The sequence below is a fragment of the Aquarana catesbeiana genome, linkage group LG05, assembly GCF_042186555.1.
Source record: "Aquarana catesbeiana isolate 2022-GZ linkage group LG05, ASM4218655v1, whole genome shotgun sequence".
Taxonomy (NCBI): Eukaryota; Metazoa; Chordata; class Amphibia; order Anura; family Ranidae; genus Aquarana; species Aquarana catesbeiana.
This window is the reverse complement of record NC_133328.1, coordinates 154,882,951-154,909,185: the sequence shown is the minus strand read 5'-3', so window position 1 is coordinate 154,909,185 and position 26,235 is coordinate 154,882,951. Positions and strand designations below refer to the sequence as shown.

Sequence of the window (26,235 nt, the reverse complement as noted above, 5' to 3'; positions counted from 1 at the left end):
TGCACAGTCTATTTGCTTTTAGTAAATCAACCCCTATGAGTCACTTGCTGTGTGCTGGAAGGGGAGAGGTCTTTTGGAAAAAACTGTTAGAAGTGACCATCTATAACTGTCAGAAGATATCAGAAAGAGGAGAGATCAGAGAGGAGCGACACGTTGTACTTTGTATTCAGGCTGTATTGTGCTTTGCATTCAGGCTGGTAAATACTATAGTGAAATGTGCTTTTTTCATGTGTAAGGTTTACAAGTACTTTAAAGTGATTGTAAGGCTTCATTTTTTTTTTTTTTTGAAATAACAAACATGTCATACTTAGCTCCACTGTGCAGTTAGTTTTTCACAGAGTGGCCCCAATCCTGGTCTTCTGGGGTCTCTCCGCAGCTCTCTTGGCTCCTTCCCACATTAGATAACCCCCTGGGAGAAGCGTTCTCCCGGGGGGTTACCTTGCGGCGTGCTCCCGAGTCGGGCCCGCCCCCCCCCGGCGCCCGCGTCATTGGATTTGATTAACAGCAGCGGGAGCCAATGGCTGCACTGCTATCAATCTATCCAATCAGGAGCTGAGACAACGGGCAGAGGGGAGGAGCGCGTCTCCAGTGTGGGAATTAAAGGACTCAGGTGAGTACAACGGGGGGGCTGGGGGGCCAGTCAGTGACAGAAGTCAAAACATGAGGGTTTACAACCCCATTAAGGTTGCATTATCTGAATGTGTGTGTCAGTGGCTGCAAGATCTGCTTTCATAAAAAGCTAAAATATTAAGTATATTCTCTCCATAGGCAGTTTCCCCGCACAGTTTTCAAACGCAATAAAATGCTATCTTTGTTTTTATTTTTCTTGAACTAATCCTGCCAGTGAATTAGTGCATAAATTCTTTGACTGCATGTCATTTACGATTTGGCTAATAAAGAACTCTGACTCCTTTGTGGACAGTCTGAGTGATGTAGATGAAAGTTAATTTAAGAAGCATAGCTTTTTTCATGACAAGGTTAATTGGAAACAGCCCGTGTTTATATCTGAATACTTTTAATCATGTGAATCTTAAGCAGCTATTTTAAAATACTCAAGAACATAATGGGTATTTATGTACACTTTGCCAAATCTCAATCTTAGATTTCTGACATTTATTCTGGCATACCTTTTACTAATCACAATTGTTAGTCAAACAGCGAACTGAGCAGTACATGATTCAATTTAGGAGCACAACCAAAGCATAAGTATTAAAAGGGAATCCTACAAAATGCAGGTGCTCTTAACAGCAGACCTGTTGCTGAAAAAAATGAAAAAAAAAATATATATATATATATATAATATATATTTATGGTCATGGCCCTAAGACCGAGACAAATGTGGATCACATAAACACGCAAGAAGACTCACAACATAAATAGACCTGAGGTGTGGTTTTTGGTCATCTGGTAGGTATGGCAAGAAAAGGGGCCATACCCAAGATAAGTAATGGATGATTGTGGAGGAGAATTTGCTGAGAAGTGCTGTAAAAAGGTGAATGGCAGGGAGGGTATCGTGCACTGGAACTGACAAAGAGGAAGGGGAAGTGGTCAGCTTAAATACCCCCTGGGCTCCTCCCATAAATTCAGGCCAGCATACTGGCCTTCTAGTATATATAAATACACACACACACACACACACACACACACACACACACACACACAAACTTTTGCCTTTCATTTCTGCTTTAAAAACCACTTGCCCTCTGAGAGGTTTACTCCCCTTCATGACCAGGCCATTTTTTGTAATACGACACTGTTATTTTAACTGACAATTGCACAGTCACGCAATGCTGTACCTAAATGAAATTTGTGTTGTTTTTTTTCCACAAATATAGCTTTCTTTTGGTGGTATTTGATCAACACTGCATTTTTATTTTTTGCGCTATGAAAAAAAAAAAATCAGAAAAGGTTTCAGAAAGCTGGTTTACTATTGGGCTCCTAAAAGCCTTTTCTGTGACTTTGCTTACAAGATCCCAATTTAGGCATGCAAGCATATCTGAATTGGTAAACACCCTCCATATCTCCCATCTGCTGGGGCAATTAACAAGTGCAGAGCTTTTGTCGGGCTTTATAATTAGAAAGCTAAGCATAATCTCCAAAGAGAAGAAAAAACTTGTATTAAATGTTTATTTGTAAAATTAAGATGTTATAAAATTAGTGAAAGAGAATATGAACAGTTTATAGACTGCAATCTTAACAAAAAATAAAATTGAGCAAAACCATTACAGTTTTCCTTCAAATATAACCCCTCTCCCGTTTGTATAAACCAGATACTAACATACTTACCTTTTCTTTACAAAAAAAAAAAAATCCCGGCAGGGTCCTGTGCCTATTGTGCATGTGCACTGTGGTCCTGTTCATTCTTATTCACTAAAAATTAAGTTGTACTTTTATAGCTGTTTACACATACAGTCTATGATCTATTATGTAAGTGTGAAAGTGATATAGTAGGAAATGTGTCCTAATGGGTTGACTAATAAAAAGAAAGAGAAAAAAATAATACTATACACTGCTGGTATAGTATTCCACTGATGGGGATCTTAGTCTGGGCAGCTTGTTATAACTGGAAATGTGTATCCCCCTTCCCTGACTTAATAGTGTCCCCAATAACACTAACACTCTCACCCAACGTTGGAAGTCACTGCTCCTATCCCTAGTCCTACAGTAAACTTTTTATATGCATTTCTCTATTTGCCTTTCCCTGCAAATATCACTACTATGCCACACGTTGGCATATTTTACAGTATCCCTGGAAATGACCCTGAGTCTCAATCCCAGGCTCAGCAATTCATTATTCCTGAGACTATCACTCTCCCCCTTGCTTGAATCAGGAGCGTAGTGTCACTGGAAATCATTTCCACCCTTCCCTGCTTCAGTAGTTTCCCTCAAAACATCACAGCTTCCCCTTGAGCTTAGCATCAAAGCAAATCACCAAGTAGGATGAATGGAAATGACTCGGAGCTTGGGAAACTTCAAAAACAAGCCAACAATTTTAGATTAATCAAGGTGGTAAATCATATATATGGATATTTAGAAAATGCCTGTGGGATTTCTTTATTTTTTTTGGTATGAAATACTGTACCCAGATATGCTATGGAAAGCATATAGAACAAATTTTTATCTGCTAAAGCAGTAGTAAAACGCATTTTTTTTTTAACCTGCAAGGCAAAGTTATAATGTGCTAGTATGCATCTCATAATAGCACATTATGTGAATCTTACCTTAGAATGAAGTCCTCCAATGGCGAGCTATCACCACTGACATGGCTTCCATCTTCACCCGGTCTTTCTTCTGGGTTTGCGAACTTCGTATGTGTGAGTGGTCGGAGCCGCGATAACGTCACTACCGCACATGCATGCGTGCCAGCCGCCCTTTATGGCACAGAACTCTAAAGGAACGGTGTACGTTTAGGAGATATTTACAGTACCGATAGGTAAGCCTTATTATAGGCTTACCTATAGGTACACTTCATGCATGGGAGTTTACTCCCACTTTAAAATAATGTGTAATGTTGTTGTAATGTGTAAAAAAACTGCACAATAAAGTATATAATATATGATCTGTTCTGTTTCTGCAATCTAAGCACTGAAAGTGTAATCTCTATAACTGATTCAGTCGTGGTGAGATAGCTTCACTTAGGCTCCATTCACACCTAAGTGTACTGCAGCGACACCTGCTGCACCGTGGTTTTTTTAGCTTTTTTGTGTGTTTTTGCGGTTTTAGAACAACACCATTCATTAGAATGGGCCTTCCTCCACTCCAAAAACACTCTAAAGAAGCTCAAGTACCAAATTATGGCACAGAGCCAGACGTGTTTGGCGGTGCGATTTTTTGCTGCAATTCTAGCGTACTTTGTCGCTCGACATTCACAGCAAAATTGTGATTCCGAAATTGTTCACGCGATTCTGCCAGGGATTCCAGTACGCTCAGGTATGAATGGAGCCTTATAGTATCAGCCGCTTGGCAGACAGTGACTTGATCCAAATGACATCTTGCAGATTGTAAAAGCTTTAATCAAAAGTTTGTGCAGATTATAACAGATTAACATCAGAGTGTGTCTAGCTCCTGCAGTCTACAGTACATGTGATGATTGAATGCTAAAGAATGAAGGGCGGAACTAAATAGTGTACATAGAGCATTTCCTAGGTACCTGACAATTAATAAAAGGCAAACAACATAAATTCATGTGTAACATGATAGTTCTATAACGTTCTATTATAGTTTTATCTCAAGAAAGCCTATGGACAGCTCTGAACATACACATTAGTGGAACAGGCATGCAGCAAAATTGGTTATATTCATTCTGGAAAGCAGCACACTTCCTCTGTGGCTTAGCCTATAATAATTTTCCTTGTAGAAACTGTTCAGCAGTGATAATGATCACTGTATGATGCAGATACCGTAGCTACTAAAATAATATACCTACAAATCTATATATACATTTTTATTACAAAATGCATGAAACAGCAATCATGTAAAACACAATACATCTTGTAGCGGTGCCCCTCTGGGGTCGTTGAGCGTAGTAGTTCCACACGTCACCCTGCTTGGCCAGGTATTAACTTCCAGACACACTTTGTCAGACAATGAACAGTCCTTCAGCTTGTTTTTGTTGTTTTTTTTAGAGGATTGAACTTGGAAATGAACAAACGATTTTAGATCTGTATTGGCAGTCTCTAAAGCTTCTTACTCCTCCAGCACATCACTTGAGTCAACTCCACTTTCTCTACTGCGCAATCATAGATTCCTGTCACAGATAGCACATGGTTAGGCCTCACTCTTAATAAGTCCCAACTGTTCAATAGCCGCCAGTTTCTGGAAGGGGTCTGCAGGCCCCTTTGGTGCAGCAGCCAATAGCGATGAAAAAGAAGTAATTTTGTGCTAACTGAATCTTGGTGGACTACTGGTCCCAGTAAGTCCTGTGCAAGTCCCGCCAACCCTCCAGGCTGCAGCAACTTGACTCTAACACCAACGACATCACAGTCGCTCCCTCTGGCTTCACATCCAATCCTGGCATGTCTCTCCCAGATCTCCACACTGTGCCTATCACTCACCAACTCCGGAATAGATCCCTCCTAGTGACTTGCCAGGCAATGCTCCCCGCTGTCCCCTTCCTGCTCCTGTTCAGGACACCCCAAGATAGCTTTTGCATGAAGGGGTTCCTTTCCAGCTCCCGAGCTGCAGACCCAGATTCACCCACCCCCCAGAAAGGGGGCTCCCCACAGGGCCACGACAGCCTAACACTCCATCACTAGTTCTTCCACCCGACAACTCCTCCCATGGCAGGCTGACCATAATTATATATAGGAGGCCTGCCCACTGCCAATCCTAGTTGGGGATTGGTCAGGGCTCCCAGATACACTCCATGCCACTACAATCCTCTGCCCTGCCTCTTTTCCAGAACCCTCTAGAAACAGAGGAGGCGCCAGAGAGATGAAGTGCATGTCAGTCACCTGCTGCTACTCTCAGAACCACTACCCAGCCCCCAGATCAAAACAAACAGGCCTAGCTCACTGCTAGGCCTGCCTAAATTTACCTGCACTGACTGTAAAAAACAAAACCACTACCTAGAGCACATCCTACCTAAGGTAGAGGGTGCTACAATCTGATTTACATTATTCTGTTTAGTTGTGCAGGCCAATGCACTACATAGCTGTTGGCGGATCTAAAGGAGATTGTACAATCAGATTACTCTTATAATACACAGTGCTCTTTAAACATTAAAGTGCAATACCCATGTTTCATCACTCATCACAGTGCAGTTACATATAATAAAGTGCAATATGTGACATAAATTGCATTCAAATGAACTCCACCGTCATTCCGCTGAGCACACACATAAGTGGTAAGATACACCCGGACGGCCGCTCTCATACTAGGGATGGTGGAGCCGGGGCTGTAATGCAATATAGCAATTGAACCCAGGTGCATGGCAGAATGTAAGCGCATATACTGTTGTATGTTGAGGTGCATTTTTTTTTTATAATAAAAGGTTTTACACTATTTGAGCTCTTTTCTGGCTTTTTAATGATGATCCTGGAGAATCTGTTAAAGGAAAAACTGGTTCAGTTCCTGGATAATTGATTCACTGAGGGAATAAAGCACATATTAATATACTCTACTTGGGGAGGGTTGTGGTTTTCTGGTGAGTTCTCCTGAGTGGTGGTGGAGACACATTGGTGGAGTAACGTACTGAGGATAAACTGTGGACTATTAAATAGATTATGAACGTATCATCACATAGTGGTCATGCGGATACGGAGTAGGTCACACGTGCCACGTCTAATATCAATTAGTTTGGGAAAACAAGAGAGTGTGGGCAGACACCAAGACTTTATAGGCACAATAAGGATAATAGATCATTAAAAATATTATTTTTATTTCAAAAATATTGTGTTAAAAAAGGGAGAGGGAAGACAAGACATAAAAGGTAGGTATAGCATACACAGTTAACAGATTATGCACTCCATACACAATAAGTAGGTTGGTATAGAAAGGACAACGGAACTACAGAACCAACAAGAGAAAGACACAACTTATTGATCTATATAGTTACAATACATATCGTTGAACCAAACGTTATGTGATGGTGGCAATCAGATTCTGTATAAGCTCATAAGCTCGACATGTTACGCGCTTTATGCGCTTCTTCAGGAGCACAGAGTAAGGAAACTGTAATGAATGATATAGTGTTGTCAGAATTTCCAAAACATTTTTATATGTATATATATATATAAATCACATATGAGACAAAAAGTAATAAATGGAGGCTGTTTAAAAGAAACATCAGGGGAGCATCATTCCCGCAATAGTCAGGCGGAGAAAAGGCAATGTGGGGACGAATGTAACATGGTACAAGTCTATAATAAGAAGATAGGAAGGGTAGGGAAATATGATATAGACTAGATAATGGGTATGATGGGGGGGGGGGGAAGGGAGGAAGGGGGGGGGAGGAGAGAGGGGAGGGGAAAAAAGGAGGCAGGGGAAAGGGGGGGGGGGAGGGGGAGGGAACGGGGGGAAGGGGCAGCGTAGATGTCTAATAGTCTTCCCTACATAGAAAGCGCCGCATTGACACAACATTAAGTATACCACTACCAAATGGAGAAAAATTTACACCCAAATTTTATGCAGACTGTGATACAAAAGGAGTGGTATACTTAATGTTGTGTCAATGCGGCGCTTTCTATGTAGGGAAGACTATTAGACATCTACGCTGCAGAATTAGGGATCATGTCTATTATTCTAGTGAAGGGAAAATGGTGACAGCAGTCAGCAGGCACCTTGATCTCTATCATAAATTTAATACCTCCCTTGTTTCATTTATTGCACTAACAGTCATTCCACCGGACCCTAGGGGGGGTGAATGGGATAAAACAGTATGCCAACAAGAAACGCTATGGATTGAGCGCTTGGGGGCTACCCTCCCCCCTGAGATCAATGAGGCCCAGTCATACAAACCATTCCTTTAAATTTAAATATATTCAACTTAAGCATATCGAAAATTTATATGTATATCAAGCTGCCTCTACCTATTAACTGAAATTAGATTACCATAGAACCCCATCCACTGGCCTTGGCTGACCCAGAATTCTGTACATGTCCCCGTATGCATACCTGGATAATGTTTATCAACTTGTACACTCTCTATAAGTACCAATGTTCATCAATTTGTACACCCTCTATAAGTACCAACTTAAATTTAATGCATTTTCATTTTCCATACCTTGATATTGCTATTGATATATTTTCTTTTTTTCTTTTCTTTTTTTCCCCTTTACTCAATTGTTGTTATGATCCTTTGTTGCCGGCTTCGTTATACCCATATCTATGTGTATACAAAATTTCTGATGTTTATCTTTATTTTTATCCTACATTCAGATTTATTATATGGAGGCTGTTTTATCATTATGGGCTTATCCTCCTTCTGCACTACTCCAGTGGGGCCACCAGGGGCAATGTGCGGCCGCCCAGCGCCACATCTGCTATGACTCATGTCTGTAGATGATGGCGCGGTAGGTATTCCTTGACTGCCACCATGACGTGGCCATGGCTGCACTTTCCACCTCCCTCCCTTTCCCCACTGTGGACTGACATCTATTGGCCGGCATTGAGGGACGAGTTCCTGGCGGTGGTCCTCCCTGTATCCCTAATTGGTTGGGATGCTGGGACGTCACCGCCTCTTTCTCTTCCCCTCCCTGCACGGTTGGATGCTTGGTCCGCTTAGGGGTTGAGGAGTTTTAGCAGCAGGTCCGTCTGGTTGCTCGGATACCTGGACGCGACTGCCGTCTCTCTCCCCGACGCCTTGTCAGCTGGTTGCTGTGCGCCTGGGATTGGGACATGCGCAGTACGCGCTAGCGGCCGGCCTGAATGACGTCACGTCGGCTACCCCGATTGGTTGACTACAGGCGGGGCGGGTGTACAAGAGACGCCTGAATGGCGTCTCTCCCTGTACTCTCTTTACAAATCAATACCTGTGGTGAGATGGTTGTCTGACGCTCCACCACCAACTCCTGTTCTTCAGGATTTACAGGCTCTATGACTAGGTAAGCCTATACTTCCAACATCTCCTTCTAATTCAATTTAGCCCAGGCTCTGTCTCATATTATAACTCTTTACCTATCTAACAGACTCAGCAAAATTGGGGGTTGTATCGCATACCTTCTTATGGAACTATAGCGTCTACACACCTTGATGAAATCTACAAGGCTGTTATTTGATCGACAGCATTTTTTCTCCCCCCCGCTCTATCCAATAAAATGCTGGGAATTACCAATATTTACTAAGGAGACTGCTGCGGTTTTGCTTTTTATCTCCCCCCCTTATTTAAAGTACAGTCACTACATTGACTAGGGTAAGTGCATCTCTATCTGAATAAGATATCTCCTAATATGTCGACTACCTCTAATTAATATGATATACTGGGAATTACAATACATATTATTTTCATATTATCTGATAATCGACAAAACCGCCCCCCCCCCTCTGTTCCTCCCCCCCCCCTATACGTCCTTTCCTCTTCCTTTCCCTCCCCCCCCCTTTTTTTCCCCCCCTCCCCCCCCCCCCTCTCCCTCTCCCTCTGTTTCCTCCTTCTTTTTCCTTATCACCCCTAGTTTTCCCTCTCCCTCCCGTTTTCCCCCCCTCTCTTCCCCCTATCCCTTCCCGTCCCTTTTGTCCCTCCCCCACCCCACTGTCATTCCTTCTCCCCCTTTCCCTTCCCCCTTACCCCTTCCCCCCGTTCCCTCCCCCTTACCCCCCCCCTTTCCCCTGCCTCCTTTTTTCCCCTCCCCTCTCTCCTTCCCCCCCCCCTTCCTCCCTTACCCCCCCCCCCCATCATACCCATTATCTAGTCTATATCATATTTCCCTACCCTTCCTATCTTCTTATTATAGACTTGTACCATGTTACATTCGTCCCCACATTGCCTTTTCTCCGCCTGACTATTGCGGGAATGATGCTCCCCTGATGTTTCTTTTAAACAGCCTCCATTTATTACTTTTTGTCTCATATGTGATTTATATATATATATACATATAAAAATGTTTTGGAAATTCTGACAACACTATATCATTCATTACAGTTTCCTTACTCTGTGCTCCTGAAGAAGCGCATAAAGCGCTTAACATGTCGAGCTTATGAGCTTATACAGAATCTGATTGCCACCATCACATAACGTTTGGTTCAACGATATGTATTGTAACTATATAGATCAATAAGTTGTGTCTTTCTCTTGTTGGTTCTGTAGTTCCGTTGTCCTTTCTATACCAACCTACTTATTGTGTATGGAGTGCATAATCTGTTAACTGTGTATGCTATACCTACCTTTTATGTCTTGTCTTCCCTCTCCCTTTTTTAACACAATATTTTTTAAATAAAAATAATATTTTTAATGATCTATTATCCTTATTGTGCCTATAAAGTCTTGGTGTCTGCCCACACTCTCTTGTTTTCCCAAACTGTGGACTATGTTGCACTTTATTTGCACAAGGCACTTTTAAGTATAAAGAACATTCAGAGAAGCACTTAAGTGAATGCAATTTATGTCACATGTTGCAATTTTATCATATGTAACTGCACGGTGATGTGTGATGAACTATGGGAGCAAAGAACAGAGAGAAGTACACCGCTCCAGGAAAACTCAGGTGCAGGATGGATCACAGGTGCAGACCTCGGCTCACCACCGTGGAAGACGAACAAGACAAGGAATTGGTCACACACTGGAACTCCAAATTATCTCAATGTCATCTTTATTGTCAAAAAACCCAAGCTCACAACCCAAGCTATCGCTTGTGAAACGTCTACCATTGCCTGTATCTGTCTGACCCTTTTTTGAAAATAAAGATGACATTGAGATAATTTGGAGTTCCAGTGTGCGACCAATTCCTTGTCTTGTTTGATGAAATATGGGTATTGCACTTTAACCATTTAATCACCGTAAGAATTTACCCTCTTAATGACCAGGCCATTTTTGCGTTACGGCACTGCTTCGCTGTACCCAAACAAAATTGACGTGTTTTTTTCCCACAAATAGAGCTTTCCTTTGGTGGTAGTTGATCACCGCTGCATTTTTTATTTTTTGATCTATAAACAAACAAAGAGCTAGAATTTTGAAAAAAAAAAAAAATTGTTTTATTTTTTGCTATAATACATATCCCCAAAAAATATATATATAAAAAAAAAATATTCATCAGTTTAGGCTGATATATATTCTTCTACATATTTTTGGTAAAAAAAATCACAACTAAAAACTATAGGTTAGATTTAGGGCCTTTTATTTTTTTTTATTGTTTTTACTGGTAATGGAGGCGAACTTCGATTTTTAGCGAGACTGCGACATTGTGGCGGACAAATCTGACCCCAAATGACACTTTTTGGGACCAGTGACATTATTACATTGATCAGTGCTATAAAAATGCACTGATCAATGTAAATATGACACTAGCAGGGAAGGGGTTAACACGAGGGGTGATGAAGGGGTTAACTGTGTTCCCTAGGTGTGTTCTAACTGTAGGGGGATGGGCTGCCTGGGACATGACAGAGATCACTGTTCCCGATCACTGGGAACAGTAGATCTCTGTCATGTCATCTGTCAGAATGGGGATCTGCCTTGTTTCCAAAAGCAGATCCCCATTCTGCCTCTGTACTAGGCGTTCGCGGGTCGCCGGCGGACGTCGAGTGCGCGCCCGCCCACAACTGCGCCTGCAGAGCCGGCGTACATGTTCAGCGATTCGCGCAGGAGAGCCAACCTGCAGTAGTACAACTGCGGCGGCTGGTCCTTAATTGGTTAATGTTTAAAGAGAGCTGTGTATTATAAGAGCAAATTATTGGAACACTTATTGTGTTACACACAGCAGCTTAGAGTTTTCCATTGAGCATGGGTGAATTCGGTATAAATAGATTACAAACAGATTGTAATACTTGTGGTCAGATTTAAAGGTACACTGTGATAACAGAAATATGTGATGACTGGTTTTAGCATTTTGCTGCCACCAAAGTATGTCATATGTCAGGAGCATGGAGGGGATATATGCACAATGTAAATGTCACAAGCCGACTGTAAGCTTTCAGATGGAAGCAAACTGTATAGCCCCCGGATTGCTTTCACACCTGAAATCCGTGTTCCTCACTGTGTTTCCTAGACTCTGCTATCCCACCTGCTGGCCTGGTACCCACAAGGGGTTACTGGGTAGAGAGGGGTGGGAGGCCAGTGAACTAGCTAGTAAGAACATGGAAGCAATAAAGATTTTGTCACTTCTGTTTTTTATGTCACTTTCCCTGGTCCGTGGCTAGAAAGGAAGCTAATGGAGCACAATCAGCATTCCATTAGCTTTGTGGAGTGCACAGGAGACATCAGAAGTCTAATAGACCCCTGAATATTCATTAAAGGGAGCCTGTCACTATAAGAATGCTATCACATTATGAGTGGTCCCCATGTGACAGCAATAAAGGTAATGCGGTAGTAAATTCTGCAGGTTAATGCCAGGATAGTATGCACTGCATAGCAGTGCATTAGTGCAGACTTACCTTTTAAAGAAAGCCCTCCAATCGTGCATTGTCACCATTGCCAGCGCTTCTATCTTCTCCAAGTCTAAATGGCCGGACTGCGGTGACTTCACTTTTACTCATGTGCATTGGAATCATGACCCTCAATGCAGAATGCACTGCCCATGTGTTGGTGATGTCATCAGCTACTACAACTATGAATATCTCCTGAATGGCACAAGTTTAGGAGATATTCGCAGACCACAGTACCTACAAGTAAGCCTTGTTATACGCTTACTTATAGGTACAAGTGAAAAAGCCGAATTTACTACTGCTTTAAAAAAAAATAAAAAATTCTCCCATGCACTTAAAAAATCAATACAAAAATTTTGACTAGCCTCATATACATACATTCATACAGTATGTAAGCACACATGTTGGGTGATCCAACTTGTGAAAATTGTTGATTGTGCTACACATGTTATATATCACTGCAAACAGCAGAGGGAGATAAATAATTCTAGGGCCATTATCCATGGTTAACCCTAAGCTGATAAGCTTTAAGAGCTTTTAAATCCTTGTCTATGGAAAATTTTCGGCACCGTAGTTTCTTACCTTTTCAGGGGCACATGCAGTTTTATGTCTTGACATTTTTTAAGTCTTAACATCAATTAACTCTAGCAACATCTTTTTATATATTACCAAAAATTGGGTAATATTTGCATTTGTTTGCACTAAAATCAATTTTAGTGCATTTCTTAATGAAAATTTGCATTTGATAAACTGTTGAGCTAATATGTGGCAAAAAAATGGAACTACTACCATATTATTCTTCAGGGACTCTGCTTTTAGAAAATATATACTATTTGGCGGCTTTAAAATAATCTTCAGGCTTAAAAGGATTAATGTGTGCAAAAAACACAAAAACAATGTGACTGAGATACTTTACTAAAGGAGTACAGAAGGTTCACTTAACAAAGTGAATGTTAATGTTTTTAAAAATTAAGCTGTGTTCAGTCTGAATATCCAATCACATGCAAGTGAAATAAATAAAAGAGAAACAGCATTTTGCTTGCACATGACTTGTTAATCCAAGTAAAAACGTTCCTTTATTTAACAGGATAAGTAAACATTCTCTACTCCTAAACCTGATATGTCTTTAAATTCGCAATTGCTGGAGATTTCTTTATCACAATGTTATGTATAGATAATATGTCTGGCTCACTGGGTAATCATACATATGTGCTTTTTTCCAAGGTCATCCAAGATTTTTTAATCAATTGTACGCTGGAATGGATCATTACGCCCTGGCAGCAAGGTTTATTACAGAAGCTTTGAACCCAAGTGTGTAAGTTGTATTTCATTTATTAGCAAACACACTGAAGTCAGGGCTGACTCATTAAGAAGTAGTATGTGTTCACTTAGCAAAGAGAATGTTCACTTAGTTTATTGAATGAAGTCCAATCTCGTGCAAGGAAAATGAAAAAAAAACAAGATTTTTGTTAGCACACGATTGGATGATTGAGGTGAACATAGCTTTACCCTATTTGCTAAGATCCGTTGACATTCACTTTACTAGTCATCTGGTAAATCAGTATCTCACGAAAGTGAGTACACTCCTCACATTTTTGTAAATATGTTATTATATCTTTTCATGTGACAACACTGAAGAAATGACACTTTGCTACAATGTAAAGTAGTGAGTGTACAGCTTGAAATAACAGTGTAAATTTGCTGTTCCCTCAAAATAACTCAGCACACAGCCATTAATGTCTAAACCGCTGGCAACAAAAGTGAGTGGACCCCTAAATGAAAATGTCCAAATTGGGCCCAATTAGCCATTTTCCCTCCCTGGTGTCATGTGACTCGTTAGTGTTACAAGGTCTCAGGTGTGAATGGGGAGCAGGGGTGTTAAATTTATTGTTATCACTCTCACTCTCTCATACTGGTCACTGGAATTTCAACATAGCACCTCATGGCAAAGAACTCTCGGAGGATCCAAAAAAAAGAATTGTTGCTCTACATAAAGATGGCCTAAGCTATAAGAAGATTGCCAAGACCCCGAAACTGAGCTGCAGCAGGGTGGCACAGACCATACAGCGGTTTAACAGGACAGGTTTCACTCAAAACAGGCCTCGCTATGGTCGACCAAAGGAGTTGAGTTCATGTGCTTAGCATCATATCCAGAGGTTGTCTTGGGGAAATAGACCTATGAGTGCTGCCAGCATTGCTGCAGAGGTTGAAGGGGTGGGAGGTCAGCCTGTCAGTGTTCAGACCATACGCTGCACACTGCATCAAACTGGTCTGCATGGCTGTCGTCCCAGCAGGAAGCCACTTCTAAAGATGATGCACAAGAAAGCCTGCAAGTGTGTCTTGCCTATAGTCAAGTATGGTGGTGGGAGTGTCATTGTCTGAGGCTGTATGAGTGCTGCTGGCACTGAGGAGCTACAGTTCATTGAGGGAACCATGAATGCCAACATGTGCTGTGACATACTGAAGCAGAGCATGATCCCCTTCCTTTGGAGACTGGGCCACAGGACAGTATTCCAACATGATAACGACCCCAAACACACCTCCAAGACCACCACTGCCTTACTAAAGAAGCTGAGGGTAAAGGTAATGAACTGGCCAAACATGTCTCCAAACCTAAACCCTGCTAAACATCTGTGGGGCATCATCAAGCAGAAGGTGGAGGAGCGCAAGGTCTCTAACAACCACCAGCTCTGTAATGTCATCATGGAGAAGTGTAAGAGTACTCCAGTGGCAACCTGTGAAGCTCTGGTCAAACACCATGGCCAAGAGGGTTAAGGCAGTGCTGGAAAATAATGGTGACTGCACAAAATATTGACACTTTGGGCCCAGTTTGGACATTTTCACTTTGGAGTGTACTCACTTTTGTTGCCAGCAGTTTAGACATTAATGGCTGTGTGTTGAGTTATTTTGAGGGGACAGCAAATTTACACTGTTATACAAGCTGTACACTCACTACTTTACATTGTAGAAAAGTGTAATTTCTTCAGTGTTGTCATATGAAAAGATATAATAAAATATTTACAAAAATGTGAGGAGTGTACTCACTTTTGTGAGATACTGTATGTTCACTCCTAAAGCTATCCTTTAGGAGTTCACTGTCCAATCCCCTGGTGCATGCCTGAACTCTGTGATCATTCTCACAAACATTCTCACAGTGTGCCTGCAATAAATTGAAAGGAACCCTTGAAATATTTTCTTGCCCCATTAAACCGGTGCTAAACATACTTTGTCTACAGCCCATGGTCCATTTATATTATTAGTAAGTAGTAGTTTTAATTAAAAAAAAGCAATAAGGAATGTGATGCTAGCTTATTTGACACCCAAGGCAGATATTTTACAAAAGTATGAACAGCAATAATTTGGAAATTAATTTCAAAAAGAAGTATAATAATATTCATAGAATACCTACACATTGGTGGCCAATGGAGAATGGTGCGTTACATTGGTAATTAGTTGGAAAGGTTTCCCATTACATTTATGACCAATAGAAGGTACCAGGTGGCACTGGTGAGCAGTGAAAGGAAGAATGCCTCTTACAATGGAGGGCATTAGAGAAGGCCCACCTTACATTGGTAGTCAGTGGAAAAATGTTTTACCTAACATATATGGTCAGTAAGAGAAAACACTCTTACACTGATGGTTAGTGGGAGGCTATAAACCCCTGACATTGGTGACCAGTGGAAAGTGTGCCCTGTTACACTGGAAGTCAATGATAAAAATTATGCTTACATTGGGGGTCAATGGAAGGAATACTATTCTTATAGACAGTTAAAAAAAATAGTGCTGATAGTTTCTTACCTGAGAAACTAGAGAGAGAAGAGGACCTGCTGGTCCCATGCCATTGGCTTTGCTGAGTGAGGGAGGGTGGTCAGTCCACCATTGCTCATTGCTTAAGAAATCCTAGCAACCTCTGTAGGAAATCTAGGGTTTACTTAACCCATGAATGAGAAAGGCTTTGGTAATAGATGTGCACCCTTATATTTTCATATCAAAGTTTTTTTTTAGCTTAAAGTGCCCAAAGGTGTTGTAGCGTCTTCATGGTGCTATGCTTGGGGACACACTTGTTCAAAGGCTAAGTTCACTTTTTGAATAAAATGGACTATGCAGTCAATTGGTCCCAGTAGGTTAAAAACACTGAACAGTTTTGAAAAATATTGCTTAATGTAATTGCCATGCCTGCTCACCCCATATTCTCAGGAGTATACGCTTTCCCTGATTCAAAAGCTGTACATGTACAGTACTTATACTTGAACTGGTTGGCAGGCTTAGTGTGGTTGATGAAGCTACTGTGCTGGAATATGTCACTGCTGGTCTGTATGCACTGATCAGGACCTTTTAGACAATTGTGACTGGGAGACAGAGGTGTGACCAGAGATGCTCCATGGCGATCTGATTGGACGTTGGAGCGGGTATCTGTCAAAACCAGGTACCCACTCCCTCCCCAAAAAAACATCCAAAATATTGGAGAGAAGTTCCACTTTAATTATTATATTACTTTTTACATTTTCCTGGTAAGATAGATGGAACATGCCAACCCTCAGTATAGTTCAGTATTTTCTGCAAGAGACTTCCCCTGTTCTAAATAAACTTTCATTTGGAATTAGGAAAAAAGACTAATTTATTATTACTGTTACATTATAATTTCTCAGTGAACTTAGCATTTCATATAAAGGTTACAAATTATAACAGCTATATTTAGAGAGCATTATGTTTATTAGATTTCATCTGTTCATTTTGTTTGTTTCTTTTGTGTTTTTTTTTTCTAGATATACTTATGAAGTATCCCCTGTTTTTATTCTAATTGAGGAAGCTGTTTTGCTAAAAATGTCAGAATTTCTTGGCTGGAAGGCTACTGATGGTATATTCAGCCCAGGTAACTTCACATTGCATATTTGTTATTTAAAGCCAAGTTCACACTAAATGGGCTTTTAGTCAGGACAGGAACTGATGGAAATCTCTCCAATGGACACACAGGAAAAAAACTTTCTTTAGTTTGCAGAATAGTTGTAAATTCTAAAAATGTTGTTGCCTGTGCCTTGTTTGAAATTTTAATTGTTTCTACTCTATGTACCAAAAAAAATTATGTAAGATTTTAATATGAAATATGAACCCAATTCTGTAAAGAATTTGTTCAAAGAACTGGGTAAAAGTAGTGGTATTTAGTCACATTCATTCCTTAAAGCAGTTGTAAACCACGGAGGTTAAAAAACAAAAACCTGCAAAGCAATGACATCATGTGCTAGTATACATTGCATACTAGCACATTATGAAATACTCACCTTGGAACGAAGCCCTCCAATGCTGTAAAGTCTTCACTGAGAGGGCTGACATGTTCCCCCTATCTTTCTTCCGGGTTTGCGGGCTCCGGCGCTGTGATTGACCGAAGCTGCGATGATGTCACTCCCGCGCTTGCGTGTAGAAGCCCAGACCTTCAGAGCGCATGCGCCGCTGACATCCGTGGTTGCATGCAGGGTGAATATTTTCTAAACAGTGTTCATTTAGGAGATATTCATTTTACCTACAGGTAAGCCTTATTATAGGATTAAGTATAAACAGAAATATGAGTGCTACTACTCATACACCACATAGAAAGCAGAGCTCCCAGGTTCTCGGATCCACAGACGCTGGCTGAGTAGAGTAATGTAGAAAAAATTATCCGCACTCCAGTTGTTGCTCTTAAAATTTCTTAGTTTTATTGAATAGCCACAGTGAACAAACGCAGATTAAATCAGTTGATGTGTTTCAGCCTATAAGGCCTTAGTCATAACCATATTACAGACATAAAACTTTGAAATAAATAGTAGCTCTAAAGATTACAGGCTCCAACACTGATTGCCTTAATTGACCACAGGCAATTATCCAAAAAAGAGAATCAGCTGCAATACATATAGGGTGATCCATGTGTATGCTACTAATTTTCACAGACCTTGTAGTGATAATATGCACATGCATATACACGTATAGACATATGCATAAGAAAGCACACCATAAAATTCGAAATACATTAAATAGAAAAGATGAAATAATAATCCAGGTATGTGAAAAAAAAACCCAGAAGAGAGAAAGGAAAAGAGAGAGAGGAGACTTTGGAGAGAGGCATTCTTAACCACTTCAGCCCCGGGAGGATTTACCCCCTTCCTGACCAGAGCACTTTTTACAATTTGGCACTGCGTCACTTTAACTGCTAATTGTGCAGTCATACAATGCTGTACCCAAACAAAATTTGCGTCCTTTTCTTCCCACAAATAGAGCTTTCTTTTGATGGCATTCGATCAGCTCTGTGGTTTTTATTTTTTGCACTATAAAAGGAAAAAGACAGAAAATTTTGAAAAAAATGATATTTTCTACTTTATGTTATAAAAAAATCCAATAAACTCAATTTTGGTCATACATTTAGGCCAAAATGTATTCAGCCACATGTCTTTGATAAAAAAAAATGTCAATAAGCATATATTTATTGGTTTGCGCAAAAGTTATAGCGTCTTGTCATTTCTTGAGGTGCTAAAATGGTAGGGCAGTACAAACCCCCCAAATGACCCCATTTTGGAAAGTAGATACCCCAAGGAAATTGTTGAGAGGCATGTTGAGCCCATTAAATATTACATTTTTTTGTCCCAAGTGATTGAATAATGATAAAAAAAAAAAAATTGTACTAAAAGTTGTCACTAAATTATATATTGCTTAAACATGCCATGGGCATATGTGGAATTACACCCCAAAATACATTCTGCTGCTTCTCCTGAGTATGGAGATACCACATGTGTGGGACTTTTTGGGAGCCCAGCCGCGTACGGGGCCCCGAAACCAAGCACCGCCTTCAGGATTTCTAAGGGCGTAAATTTTTGATTTCACTCCTCACTACCTATCACAGTTTTGAAGGCCATAAAATGCCAAGATGGCACAAAACCCCCCCAAATGACCCCATTTTGGAAAGTAGACGCCCCAAGCTATTTGCTGAGAGGCATGTTGAGTCCATGGAATATTTTATATTTTGCCACAAGTTGCAGGAAAATGACAAACTTGTTTTTTTTTGCACAAAGTTGTCACTAAATGATATATTGCTCACACAGGCCATGGGCATATGTGGAATTGCACCCCAAAATACATTATGGCTGATTCCCCTGAGTACGGGGATACCACATGTGTGGGACTTTTTGGGAGCCTACCCGCGTACTGGGCCCCGAAAACCAAGCACTGCCTTCAGGATTTCTAAGGGCGTAAAGTTTTTATTTCACTCCTCACTACCTATCACAGTTTTGAAGGCCATAAAATGCCCAGATGGCACAACCCCCCCCCAAATGACCCCATTTTGGAAAGTAGACACCTCAAGCTATTTGCTGGGAGGTATGTTGAGTCCATGGAATATATTATATTTTGACAAAAGTTGCGGGAAAGTGACAATTTTTTTTTTTGCACAAAGTTGTCACTAAATGATACAGTCAGGTCCATAAATATTGGGACATCGACACAATTCTAATCTTTTTGGCTCTATACACCACCACAATGGATTTGAAATGAAGCAAACAAGATGTACTTTAACTGCATACTTTCAGCTTTAATTTGAGGGTATTTACATCCAAATCAGGTTAACGGTGTAGGAATTAAAACAGTTTGTATATGTGCCTCCCACTTTTTAAGGGACCAAAATAATGGGATAATTGGCTGCTCAGCTGTTCCATGGCCAGGTGTGTGTTATTCCCTCATTATCCCATTTACAAGAAGCAGATAAAAGGTCCAGAGTTCATTTCAAGTGTGCTATTTGCATTTGGAATCTGTTGCTGTCAACTCTCAATATGAGATCCAAAGAGCTGTCACTATCAGTGAAGCAAGCCATCATTAGGCTGAAAAAAACAGCCTAATAAATACAAGAGAACCAGTTCCATTGGCAGCCATACATGCCCACGCCATGACACTACCACCACCATACTTCACTGATGAGGTGGTATGCTTTGGATCATGAGCAGTTCCTTTCCTTCTCCATACACTTTTCTTCCCATCACTCTGGTACAAGTTGATCTTGGTCTCATCTGTCCATAGGATGTTGTTCCAGAACTGTGAAGGTTTTTTTTAGATGTTGTTTGGCAAACTCTAATCTGGCCTTCCTGTTTTTGAGGCTCACCAATGGTTTACATCTTGTGGTGAACCCTCTGTATTCACTGTGGTAAAGTCTTCTCTTGATTGTTGACTTTGACACACATACACCTACCTCCTAGAGAGTGTTCTTGATCCGGCCAACTGTTGTGAAGTGTGTTTTCTTCACCAGGGAAAGAATTCTTCGGTCATCCACCACAGTTGTTCTCCGTGGTCTTCTGGGTCTTTTGGTGTTGCTGAGCTCACCGGTGTGTTCTTTTTTTTTAAGGATGTTCCAAACAGTTGATTTGGTCACGCCTAATTTTTTTGCTATCTCTCTGATGGGTTTGTTTTGTTTTTTCAGCCTAATGATGGCTTGCTTCACTGATAGTGACAGCTCTTTAGATCTCATATTGAGAGTTGACAGCAACAGATTCCAAATGCAAATAGCACACTTGAAATGAACTCTGGACCTTTTATCTGCTTATTGTAAATGGGATAATGAGGGAATAACACACACCTGGCCATGGAACAGCTGATCAGCCAATTATCCCATTATTTTTGGTCCCTTAAAAAGTGGGAGGCACATATACAAACTGTTGTAATTCCTACACCGTTCACCTAATTTGGATGTAAATACCCTCAAATTAAAGCTGAAAGTCTGCAGTTAAAGTACATCTTGTTTGCTTCATTTCAAATCCATTGTGGTGGTGTATAGAGCCAAAAAGATTAGAATTGTGTCGATGTCCCAATATTTATGGACCTGACTGTATCATTTAGTGACAACTTTATGCAAAAAAAAAAAAAAAAATTTGTCTTATTCCCGCAACTTGTGTCACAATATAAAATATTCCATGGACTCGACATGCCTCTCAGCAAACAGCTTGGGGTGTCTACTTTCCAAAATGGGGTCATTTGGGGGGGGGTTAAACTGTCCTGGTATTTTATGCAAAGCATTTAGAAGCTTATGTCACACATCACCCACTCTTCTAACCACTTGAGGACAAAGCCCTTTCTGACACTTTTTGTTTACATGAAAAAATATTTTTTTTGCAAGAAAATTACTTTGAACCCCCAAACATTATATGTTTGTTTTAAAGCAAAGGCCTTACAGATTAAAATGGTGGGTGTTTCATTTTTTTTTCACACAGTATTTGCGCAGCGATTTTTCAAACGCATTTTTTGGGGAAAAAACACACTTTTTTAAATTTTAATGCACTAAAACACACTATATTGCCCAAATGCTTGATAAAATTAAAAAGATGATCTTAGGCCGAGTACATGGATACCAAACACGACATGCTTTAAAATTGCGCACAAACGTGCAGTGGCGACAAACTAAATACATTTTTAAAAGCCTTTACAGGTTACCACTTTGGATTTACAGAGGAGGTCTACTGCTAAAATTACTGCCCTCAATCTGACCTTCGCAGTGATACCTCACATGCATGGCGCAATTGCTGTTTACATTTGACGCCAGACCGACGCTTGCGTTTGCCTTTGCGCGAGAGCAGGGGGGGACAGGGGTGCTTTTTTTTTTTTTTTTTTTGCTTTTTTATGTTATTTTTAAACTGTTCCTTTCATTTTTTTTTTTTAATCATTTTTATTGTTATCTCAGGGAATGTAAATATCCCCTATGATAGCAATAGATAGTGACAGGTACTCTTTTTTGAAAAAATTGGGGTCTATTAGATCTCTCCTCTGCCCTCAAAGCATCTGACCACACCAAGATCGGTGTGATAAAATGGTTTCCCAATTTCCCATTGGCGCTGTTTACATCCGGCGAAATCTAAGTCATGAAATGCGCGTAGCTTCCGGTTTCTTAGGCCATAGAGATGTTTGGAGCCATTCTGGTCTCTGATCAGCTCTATGGTCAGCTGGCTGAATCACCGGCTGCATTCTCAGGTTCCCTGTTGGGACAGGAGAGCCAGAGAAAAACATGGAAGATGGTGGGGGGGGGCATTCCCTCCCACTGCTTGTAAAAGCAGTCTAGAGGCTAATTAGCCACTGGGATTGCTTTTACATAAAAGCTGACCGCTAGCTGAAAAGAATGATACCAAGATGATACCTAAACCTGCAGGCATCATTCAGGTATAACCACTCAAAGTCCAGCAACATACCAGTACGTTGCTGGTCCTTGTTGGGCATATTATAAGATGAAACAATCAGTGCCACAAGTAAAAAGTATTGTGATGTTTAAATAAGATAACCTAATAATAAACGTGCACAGCTGCTAAACATTCCAAGTGGTACACCACACTAATTTCAAAATGGATAGTAAATAATAAATGTAGCGCTATGTGTAAAATTATAAATATAAAGTGCAAATCTCTAAAATAAATAAATCCTACATTTAAATAAATAGTCCATAAAATGAAAAAAATGAAGAAATAAAACAGAGAAAAACTCTTCTTGTGATCAGTGTATCCACACAATTCCACCACGGTGATTGTTTGTCCTCAAAAGGAGTACACACCACCACTAGAAGGGAGGAGCTGATAGTCTAGAAGGGAGGAGCTGATAGTCATGTCCAGCCAGGCACTGTGTATGTGGACACGGTGGTGCTACTCTGGAGGTTTTTATGTGATTTTAAAGTTTTTATTTTGTAAGTGCAACTTGTCTATTTGGGGGCTTTGAATACATTTGTATATGGAGAACACTATGGTCTCTATACTTATTATTTACTTGAGCCAAGCTGGGAGATGATCCGCTTCTTTGGATATTAATGAGCTGAGTTACCATTAAGAAAAGAGCCATCTGGATTACCCACCATTGATTGGGAAGAGGAAGTGAGAGCAAAGAGCTCGTGGGGAGATCCGCATATGAGTTTTGACTCATCTGGGAGGTGAGCGCGCATTTTTACTGGTGGTGGTGTGCACTCCTTTTGAGGATGAACAATCACTGTGGTGGAATTGTGTGGATACACTGATCACAAGAAGAGTTTTTCATGTTTTATTTCTTCATTTTTTCATTTTATGGACTATTTATTTATATGTAGGATTTATTTATTTTAGAGATTTGCACTTTATATTTATAATGTTACACATAGCGTTACATTTATTATTTACTATTCTTGTTGGGCATATATTGTAAACTTTTTTTTCATGCAGCCTGTGGGTTGAATGAAAAAAAGAGATCAATCAGTGGGTATGCCCACCATTAGAATACCTCCCTTCATCCATCCACTTCTAATGATGGGCATACATGCACCGTTTATATATGCCAAAGCATGAGGGCATCCGCCCCAAAAGGTAGGAGCAAATCACTCCTCAGCCCCTGCTGCCCCCATGCTTCGGCGTATATGCTCTTTTTTTTAACTGTAGTGGTGAAATCACCTCCTACAGTGCTGGAGTCACGGCTTTATGTATTGTGGGAGCAAATACTGTTGCTGTCAAGATAAATAAATCCGCGCTGCAACTGAATGGCGTACCTGCTAAGCAAATGATGGTTAACAATAAAACAAAGTAACATTACAGTATAACAGTAAGACTTACCATACCTGCAAAGCAAATAAAAAAAAAACATAGTAAAAAATAAAACATTTTTTAAGGCAACCTGTGCCTAAAATATATATATGCCGAAGCATGGGGGCATCCACCCACAAAAGGTAGGAGCAAATCGCTCCTTCGCCCCTGCTGCCCCCATGCTTTGGCATATATGCTGTTTTTTTAACTGTGGTGGTGAAATCACCTCTGACAGTGCTGGAGTCACGGCTTCATGTATCGTGGGAGCAAATGCTGTTGCTGTCAAGATAAATAAATCCACTCTGCAGCTGAATGGCGTACCTGAAAACAAAAAGATGGTTAACAATAAAACACAGTAAACAGTAAAGTATAAAAAAATTGCATACCTATAAAAAAAATGATAAAACATAATAACAATAAAACATTGCAGAATAGAATACAGTAAAAAAGAGCAGAACAATAGAGAGAGAATAGAGAGGGAACAAAAAAGGACAACTATTTTTGTTTTTATTATTATTTATCATTTTTTGTGTTTTTTTTTTTTTTTTTACTTTTTTTTTTGTAACTGTAACCGGTTCCAGGTTCGGGTCTCTCAAAATGCGATGGCATCTTGGGAGACTCTGTGAAAGTGTGCCTAGTCTGTGCAGTGCTGTACCCTACGCTAATACTCAAATAGTGTATGGTAGCATTCAAAACATTCACCAATGCAAAGACCAGGATTGTCAGGACAGGAGGGACAATAATAGTGGGTGTCACACCTATATCCGCGCTTGCTGCAGACACGACATCTTTTTTGGGGGGCTCGTTGGGTAGGGGTACTCGGGAGGAAATAAAGAAAATGCCTTTCATGCAGCCGGCTTACTGCATTTGGTTGGGGAAGGTGAGGTGGAGCACCGTCTGGAAACAGAAGGGCTCTGACGATCTCTTCCTGGAATTTAAGGAAGGATCCAGTCCGTCCTGAAGCTCTGTATAGCACATAAGCGTTCAGCAAAGCCAACTGAAATAAATAAACAGCACTTTCTTGTACCAGTGTCTGGCCTTATGGGCAACTAGGTACGGCGCCAACAACTGGTCGTTGAGGTCTACCCCTCCCATATTTTGGTTATGTTCATGGTATATATATATATATATATATATATATATATATATATATATATATATATATATATATATATAATCTCACAAAAGTGCGTATACCTCTCACATTTTTGTAAATATTTTATTATATATTTTTATGTGACAACACTGAAGAAATTACACTTTGCTACAATATAAAGTAGTGAGTGTACAGCTTGTGTAAATTTGCTGTCCCCTCAAAACAACTCAACACACAGCCATTAATGTCTAAACCGCTGGCAACAAAAGTGAGTACACCCCTAAGTGAAAATATCCAAATTGGGCCCAAAGTGTCATTATTTTCCAGCACTGCCTTAACCCTCTTGGGCATGGAGTCCACCAGAGCTTCACAGGTTGCCACTGGAGTCCTCTTCCACTCCTCCATGATGACATCACAGAGCTGGTGGATGTTAGAGACCTTGCGCTCCTCCACCTTCCATTTGAGGATGCCCCACAGATGCCCAATTGGGTTTAGGTCTGGAGACATGCTTGGCCAGTCCATCACCGTTACCCTCAGCTTCTTTAGCAAAGCAGTGGTTGTCTTGGAGGTATGTTTGGGGTCCTTATCATATTGGAATCCTGCCCTGTGGTCCAGTCTCCGAAGGGAGGGGATTATGCTCTGCTTCAATATGTCACAGTACATGTTGGCATTCATGGTTCCCTCAATGAACTGTAGCTCCCCAGTTCCGGCAGCACTCATGCAGCCCCAGACCATGACACTCCCACCACCATTCTTGACTGTAGGATAGACACACTTGTCTTTGTACTCCTCACCTGATTACCGCCACACACGCTTGACACCATCTGAACCAAATAAGTTTATCTTGATCTCATCGTTTGATCACATATCATAAGACAGCACTGCGCTGAGATATCGGTATATTCTTATTCATATGTGGGAATGCATGTAGTGCTAGCTGCAGTCTAAATGCATTTCAGCTACAAGATAGTATATAATTGCACTGAAGTTTATAGAACCACCTGTCCAAAGAATTGCTATTCAATTAATCCCGGTAATGATGAATGGTATTCAAGGATCCTACTTTATAATATCCTCTGCAGATCAAAATACACATAGGGTTGTAGCCACACATAAATAAAACACATAATGTGTTTAGCACACACGCACACACACACTTTTTTTTTCTAGGGTTTAAAAATTGGTTTTGTACCAACAAGACTGACTTTCTGCTCAGTTTGATACCGTTGTTGATATTATTTTCTGCTTTTCCCATAAATCCTTTTTTAATTGCCTCTGTTGAAGTAGTCGAACCTTGTGTAGGACTCCTGCAGTGTTGGCTGAAATATCTGTCAAATAAATAACAACATAGTATATATTAGATTATCCTACATGTCCATATGTTTGCTATTTGTGTTATTCCCAAGAACATAAAGCTTTTGTGCTTTTTAAAATGTTCAGTGCAATTATATCATCAAGGGGGAGCTACAACTCTCTCTGTGTTACTAAAAAAGTCTGTTCTTCTATATGCTATGTGATCTCACCTTTGGATGGGGTTACTAAATGTCCGTCCTTCAGTCAAGCAAAGTAAAGACATTTTTAAACATATAAATT

At 40.4% G+C, this 26,235-nt stretch overlaps 1 protein-coding gene across 4 annotated transcripts in view; it reads left to right on the top strand.

Moving 5' to 3' along the window:
* GADL1 (glutamate decarboxylase like 1) overlaps positions 1 to 26,235 on the top strand; it is a 464,941-nt gene that overhangs the window by 173,864 nt on the left and 264,842 nt on the right. For all 4 annotated transcript variants that reach the window (XM_073630286.1, XM_073630284.1, XM_073630287.1 and 1 more), the window contains exons 4-5: positions 13,237 to 13,327; positions 16,779 to 16,885. In XM_073630286.1, coding sequence (XP_073486387.1) covers positions 13,237 to 13,327; positions 16,779 to 16,885 — 198 coding nt within the window. The remainder of the gene's footprint in view (positions 1 to 13,236; positions 13,328 to 16,778; positions 16,886 to 26,235) is intronic.